The 12,845-nt window shown below is 39.2% G+C and overlaps 2 protein-coding genes across 2 annotated transcripts; both read right to left on the bottom strand.

Moving 5' to 3' along the window:
• Positions 1-7,525: 7,525 nt before the first annotated feature.
• LOC147603383 (polyphenol oxidase latent form, chloroplastic-like) lies at positions 7,526-8,296 on the bottom strand. The gene has a single exon (XM_086796954.1). It carries the CDS (start codon positions 8,294-8,296, stop codon positions 7,526-7,528), a length of 771 nt encoding a protein of 256 aa, XP_086653080.1.
• A 147-nt stretch (positions 8,297-8,443) lies between these two features.
• LOC147603382 (polyphenol oxidase, chloroplastic-like) lies at positions 8,444-9,442 on the bottom strand. The gene has a single exon (XM_086796953.1). It carries the CDS (start codon positions 9,440-9,442, stop codon positions 8,444-8,446), a length of 999 nt encoding a protein of 332 aa, XP_086653079.1.
• Between the last annotated feature and the right edge of the window lie 3,403 nt (positions 9,443-12,845).

The raw sequence follows: 12,845 nt of genomic DNA, 5'->3' as shown, positions 1-12,845 counted from the left end.
ACACCAACCAATGTATTTATTGATCTCTTTTCCAGCACAGATATTTTTATTACAAAAATAATGTTTACTTGTATGGATATTACATGGATGGGATCATAGAGAGACATATGGTATAAAATGCATGATATTGGTTTTACAAAAATAATGTTTATTTGTATGGATATTCTTGACAATGGATGGGATCATAGAGAGACATAAGGTATAATATGCATGATTGTGATAAAAACACTATCGTGCAAATACATCATTGGAAGAAAGGACTTGAAACTCTCTTTCTCTATACAAGGGCACATAAAGTTCAAAATTTTCTTGAGCCTCTTGACCGTCTTAGAAAACATACAAGTTATTGGTGTTGAATCAAGTGAAAGCACTTGCATAGTGAAGTTCAAACTATAATTTCAATTGTCGAAAATTATAAACTTACACAACTTAGAAGTACCTTCATGAAGACTAGGAGTACCTTGAAATGTGATCTCACCAAAGCAACATGCACTTGAGCAGCATATATTATGTTTAGGGTACTTTTGAGTGCCCCATAGATACTAGGTTTTTGCTAGAAAGTACTTTGGATGTGCAAAGTAGTGCCCTTCTTTTTTTTTGTTTAATGTAGAGTTTTGAAAAGGTGATGGATATTCCTTTAGATTTATTTTCACCTTAAATGTATGCTAAGAAATTGACATCAACTTTGAGAAAATGTAGCGAGATAGAGTTTCTCTATTGCTCCAAGGGGATCCTATCCTATTGCAAAGATATGCCTACTTAGAGGCTCAGGATCTCAACTGTCAATGAAAATGCATTATAAGTACCTTCATAAAGACTAGACATACCTTCATGAAATGGATTATGAATACCTTCATGAAGACTAGAGGTACCCTAAAATGCAATCTAGGCAAAGTAGCATGCTTGAGAAGCCTATATCACGTTTTAGGGTACTTTATGTGTTTCTAGAAAGGCATTACATTTATGAAGAAAATTTGATCAAGAAAAGTTTGAATTATATACATACTTTATAATGTGTGATATTAAAATCTTCCCATGAATCCTTCATGGACTTGTGAAATACTTGTAGTGTAGTCATTATAAAAATTGTTTCAATGCACTGGACTTCCAATATTTATTTTCACAAAAATGAAAGATCTTGTTAATTGACTCCCCCACATCTGCTTTTTTTGTTCTTGAATTACCGTTGTTAGCATGGTCTTTCATAGCATTATGTAAGGCATATTATCTAAACATTTTTATATGTCAAGTGCGCTAGAGACCTCTAAGATATAAAGTCTTCAATAATTTATCTCCTTAGTGAAAAAGGGAGAGTCATTGGATTAAAGCTTAGGAGTAGTGAACAGTTGGTAATTCAATGTTTTGCTGATGACTCTTTTTTTTCCTGAGCGTAGATAATGATAATTTGAGGCAGGAATTATGCATCATACAAAAATTTGCCGATGTTTCAAGCTCCAAAGGCAACATTCAGAAATCCAAGATAATTAGTTTGTCGAGAAAGATGGGGATGTGAGGTGATTCAGAGAGGTCAAATCATTAGGCTACACCTGGGAATTCCTTTTGGGGTGGAGGTGACAGAACAAAACATAACTGATTGGGCCCTAGAGAGACTCACCCTAAAATTGAACAAATTAAAATTGAAGAAATGGGAGGGGTAAGGATTCCATTTCATGGGAGGGGTAAGGATTCCAATTCATGATAGGCTAATCATCTACAATGTTATTCTAAATGCCTACATCATGTTTGAGAGCCCTGTGCTCAGGTTTGGTAAAGCCAGTGAAAAAAATTAAAGGACTTGTAAGGGACTTTCTATGGAGAAATAGGAGTAACAACAGCAGGAGAGTGGTAGCTTGGCTTACTTGGGACAAGCTGAGTATGCTGAGGATTGAAGGTGGCATTAGTATCCTGCATCTTCCCAAATGTCTACATTAGGAAGAGTCATGGCCTAGAATGTTAAAGGAATTAGTGGAAGATTCCCATGTCCTTCAAAAAAACAGATGGTTTGGGCTAAATTGGAAAGACAAGTTTTCCTATGCTCCTCTTAAAATTACAAGCTCTCCCATTTGTAACTTTCTATGTGGTAGATGGAAGGAAGTGATGAATCTGATGTGTTGGGATGGTTACCCCAAAGTTACAGGAGGCAATTCTTTTTTCAGTTTGAGGCTATGGTGGAATCCTAAATTTAATCCCCCTCTTGTATGCCTTAACATTACTCTAGCCAAAAAACTAAACAAAATAGGCCTAAGAAGGTTGGCTAATTTGTTGGGACTTGTCACTAGTGGGATGGAAGGATTTGGATCAGATGGTGGTATAATTTGGATTACTACCAAGGGAGAGGCAGTTGGTAGGATAGGTGTTGACAAAAGTGCAAAAAGAATGGGTATCCACACAAGTTGGATAAAGGAGTACCGAAGACTCTATACCTTGAATTAAGAAAGAGAAAGAAAAATGCAGTATATTGCAACAAAGTTTGGAAGGTAAGCTAGAATATTGGTTTCTAGAGGAAGAGATGGAGATGTGGGAGGCAAGTATCCCAATGAAAGCCCATGTCTTCTTATAGAGGGTATGCATGTTGGCCTTACCATTACGACTCAAGCTATTATAAAGGAACTTCACTTCTAGAATTTTCCCAAAGCGTAGAGCTGCTTTCGAAGATGGGAGGCATGCCTTCAGGGATTGTTGAGCTATTAGAGGGGGGTATGGGGTAGAATTGGGAAATGGGTATCTAAAAGTGTAGGGGTTTAGAGATTTTGGGAAGATTGGGTTCTTGGAAGGTTGGCTGATGTTGATAGAGAAATAAATCTAGTATTTAATGTCATTATATTTTGTTATTTGTGGGAAATTTGGATTTCCAAGAATAATATAGTCTTTGAGAAAGAGGTCAACATTGGGGTAGATGCCCTAGAGCTACTGTATAAAATTATCCTAGTTTATATATTATGTTAATAAACTAAATGATACTGACATATTTCAATTAATCCAAACCCTGCAAAACAGACGTGTATCAGATGATCTGTTCCACAGATTGGCACACCCTTGTACATACTAGGTTTTTCCTAACTATTGACATTATGCAGGGTTACTCAGGACATGATATGAGAGAAAAGCTTTGTAAGTTTGGTTCAAAGATTAGAAGATGGTACCTAAAGGAAAAATAGCCTACCTACACCTTTGTGGATTTCATTGAGAATCCTCTAGGAACAAGACTAGTTGTAAAGATCTGGGTAGGTGGGAAAGTTTTAGAGAAGCAATGTCCCAAAGGATGTACTTATGAAGCCATGATGATTGCCTATATGCAATCAGGTTATCATATCTCTTGGGATCAGTCTTCCTTTGTTTGGTAAGAGAAAAGGTGGGATCTCATATGCAAGCTACTTAATTGTAAGTTGAAAGATCTTGGACTGGAGAAGGACCCCTCTGGCTGATGATTCTGATGTATTCAAGAGAAGAATTGTAAATGAACTTTTTGTAAAGGATTGGATTTGTTAATATTATATATATTTACTGTTCCCAAATAAAGAACTTATAGCCTTTCATCTTTCTGGCATTTGCACGTACAAAAGGACAATAGTTTAGATCTTGTTTTCCATTAAAAGAAATATATGCATATAATAGACATTACAATAAAAATAAGACTAAGAATCAAAGAAAAAGTAAAATGTGTTACCATATAGGTCTTCAAAGAAGATGTTGACAAATTAAGGAAATACTTAGACTTGTAGCCACAAACATGCAAAGAGAAATATCATGGAAGATTATTGAAAAAGTAGAATGTGTATTCCCAAAAAGAACCTAAACACTACTTATTATCTACTCTTAAAAACATCATGCATGATTAACCTCCAAATCTAAAGTCTAAACTTAATTAAAAACCTAAAGATTGATTATTACCTACTTTAAGAAAATCCTGCCAAACATCATGAAAGTTTACCCTCCAAATGTAAAGTCTAAACTTAATTAAAAACCTAAAGAGTGATTATTTCTTACTCAAAAACAATTCTGAGTAGCAAACCTTTTGAGCACAAAAACTTCAAAATAGAAAGCTTAAACTTAACATGCATTATCAGTAACTTGGAACCTAAAAAACTAATCAAATAATGACATAAACATCAACAAGGTATCATAAAAAATTAGAATCATAAAGACTTGAAGGCTAGTAGACTAAGCAACATACTTGTAAATATTTTCCTAACAAAAGAAGGAGAAACGCAAAAGCTATGGTAGATTCGAATAAATAGTAGAAAAAAGAGAGACGAGGGGATAAGGGGGGTGGGGTGGAGGGGGGACTAAAAAAAAGAGGAAACAAAAAAAGTGGAAATGAAAGAGTTGTAAAAGGAGTAGAAAAAAGAGAGGCAAGGGAAGAGGGGGAGGGAGGAACTTGAAAAAAGAGTAAACAAAAGGGGGGAAACGAAAAGTAAGAAGATAATTTTTTTGAATTACAGTCAAATCACCTTGTTGTTAAGAGAGTATAAGCTACATCTTCCACTTCCTTATATTTTAATATAAACCTCTTAATATTTTATTTGAGAAACTTTAACTTGTCAGAGTTGGTGGTAGAATATTCAAAAAGATCCATGTTACATGGATATCTTGAATCTTAGCTCTCTCATTGGTTGGACCATTCTTTTTTTAATACTTTATTATAGGGCCCTTTTTGAGTCCAAATTTCACCTAATGAGTGCTTTGCTCTGATAGGAACATGGATCCAAAAGAGCAAGTGATTTTATATTATTACCATCATCTTCGATGCTTACCCGGATACATACACATCACTTTCAAAGGCATGATTGATACCTGAATGCCCCATTTGTATTTTAGACACACTTTATGCAATTTTTAATCACAAAGAAATCATTATAGATTCAAACTTAGCAAGAAGGGTTGTAGATTCTTATCTATACCCAAGCAAGATAAGAATCCCATGATGGTTGTAATCTATTTCATTGTTTTCAAGAATGGGTGAGTTCTGTAGAGAGAGTAGAAATAGTCCATAAAATTTTGAAAGAATTCAAGTATGAGCTTAAGACCAGCATAGAATAAGATCTTAAAAGCGCCTCTTGTTTGGATATTTAACATATATAGTTTGTTGTCCTTGTCTAGCTTCAAAATCAAAATCTTCTAGTTCATTATCGCTCATTGTTGAACATGAATCTTGACAAGCTTTGTTAGAATAGCTGTCAACTCTACCTTTTAAATGAATAGCATCTAGTCCATGTGGAAACAACCTCTTATGGGATTTTTTGGGACTCAACTAGTATAAACATTGCTCTTGTGAATACACAACTCATGGCCATGGGTTTGGACTTGGACATTCAGTGGAAATGATGAGTTTTTATTTGTGGGCTCGGGTTTTGTGTGACACTTGGGAGGTATGTTTTGGTTTTTCACCACCTAAGATAGGACTTCTAGGATGCCGAGGTCTTTACCCCCTCAATTGGACATTTTCTCCCTACGTTCAATTTATTGTGCTTGTTATTCCGAGCTCCTACTCTCGGCATTGATTAGTATTGCATCACAAAAAATGTATATATTTAATGTTATTAAATGTGCTATTTTGTGTTGATTTGATTTTAGATGATTAAAAGCTAGGAATTTGTTTAATTTTGCCTAAAGAGGTTAAAGAATCCCTAAAATGAGTGAGCAATAGATTATTTGTGATTGATTTTGATTAATCTTTTCTTTTTTATTTGCTTAATCATGTTGGTTTTGGATGATTAAAAGCTAGACAATTGTTAAATTTTCCTTAAAGAGGTTCAAGAAGCCCTAAAATGAGTGAGCAATAGATTATTTGTGATTTATTTTGATTAATAATTTCTCTTTTATTTGCTTCATTATGCTGATTCTTGCTTACTTGAGTAGTTTCGGTTTCCAATTTGTTAAGATTAAAGTATGTTTTGCTTAATGTCTAGCTTGGTCATCGTAACATTTTTATCACATTGGGACTAAGCTTAGTTTAAATCAAACGTGCTTAATTGGGTCACTAATCACAGGCCAAATTCAAAGTAATTATTTAATAAATGTGCGTAATTGGGTCACTTATTAGAGGAATCACATAAAAAAGTTCATCTTGCTGCTCAAAAAACAACACAAAGGGGATTTGAAGAAGTAGGTTCTATGCAAATACTCATTTTGATTAATAGGCTAATAGCCACATGTTTGAGAATGACAAGGTCTCTCTCCTAAAGCGGCCACACCTGTGTGCAACAACCCCAAAAGCCCTTGCAGTCTGAAGCCCTTGAGTAAAGGTAGTAGCGATGCCAAGGGAAGATGTTGAAGTGAATTTGGAGCTCGGTGAATGCATAGGATGAGTATTTGCACAATCTGCCCCTCCCTCCCTCCATCGACCTCCTCTTACAGGCATACTTGATGTTGAGTTTCACCTTTTAGGCAATGGATGCTCACATGCTACAGGATGGTCACTACTGTAGCCTGTGAGCATCTTTCTAGTGTTGTTGTATCACTAGAATAATCCATGATATAAACATTGCAATGTAGTGTGTGCACATCAACGTTTATATCAACGTTTTGAGATCGGATAATTTTTACCTTTTGTACACACCATGGTCCCGATATTCTAATTGCATATTAGAATATTCTAGAGAGCACATGCCACATATTATTCATAATGGTAGATGGTCCTTTCTATGAGATCAATGTGAGATTTTGTTTACTCAATTACTTAGAATAAATCCTTACGAGGTTATATTTAAATGGATTTAGTGTGGAAGCTTAGGAGTCTATTTTTAATTTTATGTTTCATTAGATGGCTACTTCCTATCAGAGATGGTTCATGCCACTTCTTACTATATATAAAAGAGGACACATCTCTCTCCATGTGTCTATGTATGCCAAGCACCCATCAAACTTGATGTGTCTATGTATATGCCAAGTTCAATGGTGCTTTGTTCAAAGAAAACGAAGTGCTTGAGGATCTCCCTTTGTGGATATATATGCAAAGCATAGTGCCTTGATATACAAGTATGCCAATTTTGATGCTTTCTTCATAGCCGTCCATCATTGCCAAAATGGTCTTCAAATTTAAGGCCTACTCTATGGTATCCAAACCACTCCCGTCCCGAGGATGGGTTGGGGGACTAGTATTGATAAAGATTCTATACACACCATAGTCTCTATATTAAAATTGCATTGAATTAATTCTCTTGTTCATTTTCTTATCCCTTTTAATTTTATTTTCGTCCTTACAAAAAAATGTGAATCTAGTCAAAATAACTCATGCAAGTGGAAGGAATGGGAACCTCATTTGGATTTTCAAGCATGCTAGGAAACCACGTTCACTCAAAACATAATCTATATACTATGTGTCAAAGAGTAATTATACTGTAATTATTTAGTGATCGGCAACATGGCCCATCAGCCAAGTTTAATATCCGGCAATATCCTTACCATGTCACCAATCGAGGACCACAAGGAAAACAAAAGCGTACAATATAAAGCATACTCAAGATCCGTAAGCACTGCCTCTTCCCAAGACATTCACAGCACAACGCTGTAGGTAGGCCGAGCTCTAAACATATACGATCTTAAAACCTGCTATGGTCACGGGAGTGGCGCTGGTAGCTGACACTTTCACTACGACGGTGACAGTTATCTTCTCCTGATCTTCGATGCCAAGCTTCGTGATGTTGTCGCTGATGCTGAACTTCACATTGATTCTGCTCTTCGACATGTCCATCCCGATGTGGGGCACATTCGCATAAGAGCCCACATACTCAGCACAATCCAGAGAAGTTGTAGAGTCTGCATCCGGCAGGTTAATGAAAACTGCCAAGTGGGTTGCTGAGGTCTTGGGCACCTGCACGTCTTGCAGAACCAGCACCTCTTCCACTTCGGACTCACTAAGCCCCTTGGATTTAGCATACTCTGCTAGATTAGTAGGGCGTGTTACGAGGGAGGAGAGCGTGGTAGTGAGATCTTGAGCTTTTTTACCTTCGGCAGCAGACCCCACTTCAGCAAGCTTGTCCTTGCCTTTTGGAACAACCCCTTTCACCTTAAGGAGGGGCTTGGGCTCAAGCTTGAGCCAAAGCTTGTCGCCTGGGGCTTCCTCATAAGTGACCCCTAGCTGCTTTTTAGTATCCAGGCAGTCTTTCACATACACTTGCACCAGCTCTGACTTCTCATTGTAAAACACAAATGAGGAGTTGAGGAAGTCGGAGTCTGTGTAAAGATCTTTGCGACGATTCGGCAGTGCATCCCACACGGTCCACATCCGATCAACATTTGCATGATGGCTATAGAACAAGGGGTCCCTCCCAGCAGAATAGAAGTTGCCCGTCATGATTCTAATTTTAGGCCCCGGCTACAGCTAGTCCTGCACTTTTAGCAGACGACGAGCATCACCTGGAGTACTGTTTCCAGGCTACTACAGTCTATGATTGGTAGGTTTACTTCATGTCTAGCGGCTAATTAACAAGGCGCTGATTGCTTACCCGAAGAGGGGGGCTGCTCCCATGAAGAGGGTGGCGGTGGTGGGTTTGACGGTGGACTGGTACATGACACTGAGATTGTCGGCGATGATTTGGCTGTCGGTGAGGTTAGCAGAGGTGTCGGAGACGCTGAGGGTGTTGATGGAGGGGGGCAAGTGGTTCTGGTTGCGCTTCTCGTCGTAGAGGGCAGGATAGGTCTGGGCTTGGGTGAACAGTGCAGGCATGACGTTACCGCCAAACTTCTGGTCGTCCCAGTTCCAGAAAGGGAGGGCAAAGGACGGGTCATTGATGAGGCTGGCTAGAATCTTCTCGTGGAAGTAGAGGTAGTAGCGATGCCACGGGAAGAAGGTGTAGGAGAAGTGTATTTGGAGCTCGGCGCTGCTGTTCTGCGGGGACGGATACGCCCCATTGCAAAACGCGCAGTGCACGTCGGCCTGCTGCTTGAAGCTGCGCGGATCAGTATCCGGCAACGCTCTCATCAGCTCATAAGCCTTGTTGTATTTCGCAATATAGGCAGCGTCCACCTTGTTCGCCGGTTTCCTTACCTTGAGCACCGAGCCCGGACTCGGCGTGAACACCTTCGGCGCACTCGCCGACTCCGGCAAGCAGCACGTCACGGTCGTTCCGCTCGTTGTGCTCACCGTCGCCGGCTCACATTTCGCGAGATCCGGCGGCGTCACCGGCACTCCCACTGCTGGGTAACTCAGCAACGTCGACACACCCGCTACTGATGCAGCTAGCAACTCTCGTCTCTCCAGATTAAGTGATCCATCCTCCCTACGTCCATCTCTCACATCAACTCTACTACCCTTGTCAACCTCAGATTCCTTATACCCTTCTGCTCTCCATATTAAACGCGTTCTCGAGCCTACGCCGGCACTATCACGGACCCCCCTAAAAGGGCAACGCACCTTGAGAAACGGCGACTCACCCACACAAAGGCGAGACTGGCTGGATGAATGCAAGGTGAATGCGTGAGCTGAAGCTAACGAAGCCATGGCTACGAATCTCAGAGAACACAAGCTGCCCCTCCCTCGAGTATTTATAGGCATACTTGATGTTGGGTGCCCATGATAGCCAAGAAAACATAGAGAGAGCATCCATTTGAGCATGACGTAAGCATAGCACCAGTCGTATGATGGCATGTATTATGGCCTCTCTTTACATAGCATCGTAGAGATGTTGTATAGCACGATATGACCCAATAAGAAAGGGTACAAACATTATAACTCGCAAGCTCTTGAAGCTGCAAGCTCGTGACGCTCTTGAACGTCGGGCCATCCAAAAGCCTAGATTCCCTTTGTAAGCTTATATCCGTAGTACAAAGTGTGACATACTCACGTTCTAGTTGCATGGACACCTTATAATCTTTGTTTTGGGGAAATATAGTCATATTTATATTAGTATGCTATCCATCTACATGTAAAACAATCATCCTTTTACACATACCAAAGGAACAGTTCAATTCTCAACAAAAAAAAAGGGAACCTAGCATCCCCATACTCTTCTCATATTTGCATCCATAATTCTCCCCCCCCCCCCACCTATAGCACTAGTAGAGCTCTTTATTATTTAGCAACTGGGACAACATATTAGATGGGATCAATCATCTTTTGTGTGGGACAATGAGAGGTGGGACCGAATTTCTGGGCTTCTAAATAGGACACCTTGTAATCTTTTATCACTTACTCATATTGAACTAAGAAGTACTTACCAAATATGGTTTTGCATCGACATCTTGATACACAAGAGTAGGTTGTTGTAAAATCATGCAGAACAAGCTTAGAGGTGAATACTTGGAGTTTTCAATGTTGCACACATGAAAGTTTTAAGGCATGCCCAAGCTAATAGTCATTGCTATAATCTTAGTATGCTTAATTATCTATCAAAGTATTTGCTATTATGAACTTTCCATGATACATTGTAGGCTTAAACATATAAGTTGATGAAACACATCTTTGTACTTCTCATGTTTATAGTAAGAAAAGAACGCAAAATTTTCTTCATGCATCACATCAACCTTTATTATACCCCAAGAGCATGACGTAAAATGTTGCATAATTAATATAAGGGATGGTCTCTAGATTTAGAATTCTAGGAGATGCAATTTTTTTTGGGCTTCAATGTCTTTGACTTTAATTAGAAATGGAGCTAGCATTTCATTTTAAAACTATGTGTACTTATAAGGTATCTTTTTTTAAAATCTTCCACACACTTCACATGAGAAGTTCTGTTGCAATGAGGCAATAGGTGCTTGGGTGTTGTTCGCACGTTAGGAGTTACAACTTCTATGCAATGCATGTGCTCATTCTTGGCTCTATTTAGTTGACATAAAAAATGGTCGGTTTGCTTGGGTGTTGTTCGCACTTTAGGAGTTACAACTTTTATGCAATGCATGTGCTCATTCTTGGCTCTACTTAGTCGACATAAAAAATGGTCGGTTTGCTCGACAACAAGTTATCTCAAGACTTCAAGAAGAAATAGAGTGCTATTGCAAACCATTATATTCAAGTGCTTTTACATTCCAATGAGAACTCATGGAAAGTCTCACCTCATCACACCATGCTTGTACATAATAAACTCTTGAAGAAAAACCTTCTAGGGAACTATAGAAAACTAGTATTAATACATAATGGACAACCTTCTAGGGACCAGTGAACTATAGGAGACTCGTATTGATACATAATGGACTTAATTAAAAATCCTAGGTAATATTACTTTAGTAGTGAGTTAGATTTATTAACCTATGATATTGTGTTTCAAGTGTTTATAATATTACACTCAAGTTTTTTTCTAATTTGATATGAGTGTCGATTTTTCAAAGGTATCTTTTAAACTATAAAGCTGAAGAGGTCTCGGGTGACCCTATGGGAATTAGTAGCGTCGCTACATCCAAGGACAACCTAGGCTATTACGACCACTAGGCAATGCACTACCAGGTGACGACCCCACTATGAGCATGAACACCACCCCCCTTTCGGCACTGCAGCAAAGCCCCCATCGCGCTCCCACCTCCTAGTGTGCTTCCCTCCAGAAATACCAATCGGGGGTATAACTCTAGCTTATATATGGCTCTTCGACTTCCTATGTTTCTTCAATGGGATATTAATCTAACATATCTTCCAATCATTTCATGCTCGAATTACCTCCACACCTCCTCCATTAGAGCCACCTGAAAATAGCAGTGCTAAGACCACAAGCCCGAGCTCTAATACCATGTGAAAATTCATAGTAGCACTCCCACATCCAAGCATAACCCAGGCCATTAGGATGATCAATTAACACACCACCACCAGGAGCACCAATACCACTCTCCCTTAGGTTTTTATTATATAATATAGAGTTTTAAATATTAGAACATCGCTGGGCCTGTTCTCGTGGGGTGGCCACCCGTGGTACTGGTGGTAGGTCAGTGGCTCTTTCCTTGATATTTGTTTTGCTGTAAACTCACTTGCTCAGTTTATGCAAAGCCCAAAAATGTCTCATTGGGTTGCATGCAAAAGAATTCTACCTAGAAATCAACGAGCGTTTCTGTCAATCCTGTTGGCCACTGGTTGAAAACGATGGAAAACCATCCACAGATGTGAAACCAATGACACTAACCGACTCCCGAGCCCTACAGAAACCATCCTAACTCCACGGACCATACTCCACACTGACCGTTCTCAGGAACCTCTCTGCGCCTTGTTTCAGAGGCTGTAAATGCAACCAGAAGTGAAGCAACTACCAATCAAGGCTGCTTTTGACTTCTAAAGACCAGAATCTAATTTTGAATATCCAAAGAAGTAGAATGGCCAGACTCTAGCCTGCACAATTCTGAGTAGATTTGCTCTTTCTTTTCCTCTCATTCTAGTCACAGACTTTCTAGTAAAGAGTGGAAGAAGAGTTGGCCCTCCAGCACTCAACTCTCTTTTTTAAAGAGTGGTGGGCTGGGAAAGTAGACAGGCCCTCAAAGGAGATGTTCAAACTCCTGAGGAAGAAGAATGTCAAGGAACTCATGCCAAGATTGTTGACTGAAAATGGTCCAGCTGAATCAGACACCCACAATTTGGAGTTTGTGAAAAAACACTTTGAAGCTCTCTTCAGCCCAAAAGAAGAAGTTACAGCAGAAGTAAGAGCCAATAGGGATCTAATATGGGAGGTTAGGAATAAAGTCATCCCAGCAGCTGAGGCTGTTCCTCTGATTGATTCTCTGATTACTCAGGCTGACCTGTATGCAGCTATTGAACAGTTGAAGCCCAATAAAACCCCCGGCTTGGATGGACTACCTGCTGAATTTTTCCAGGTGTATAAAGAGGAGTTAACTCCCTGCTTGCTGAAAGTGTGGGAAGAATCTGTGAAGTACAAGGCACTTCTTGACCTTATAAACACAGGAGTTATTAAGCTGATTCATAAAAGAGG

This window comes from Cibotium barometz, chromosome 64, assembly GCF_041138505.1.
Source record: "Cibotium barometz isolate CiBa-2024 chromosome 64, ASM4113850v1, whole genome shotgun sequence".
Taxonomy (NCBI): Eukaryota; Viridiplantae; Streptophyta; class Polypodiopsida; order Cyatheales; family Cibotiaceae; genus Cibotium; species Cibotium barometz.
This window is presented reverse-complemented; position numbering and strand designations above follow the sequence as displayed.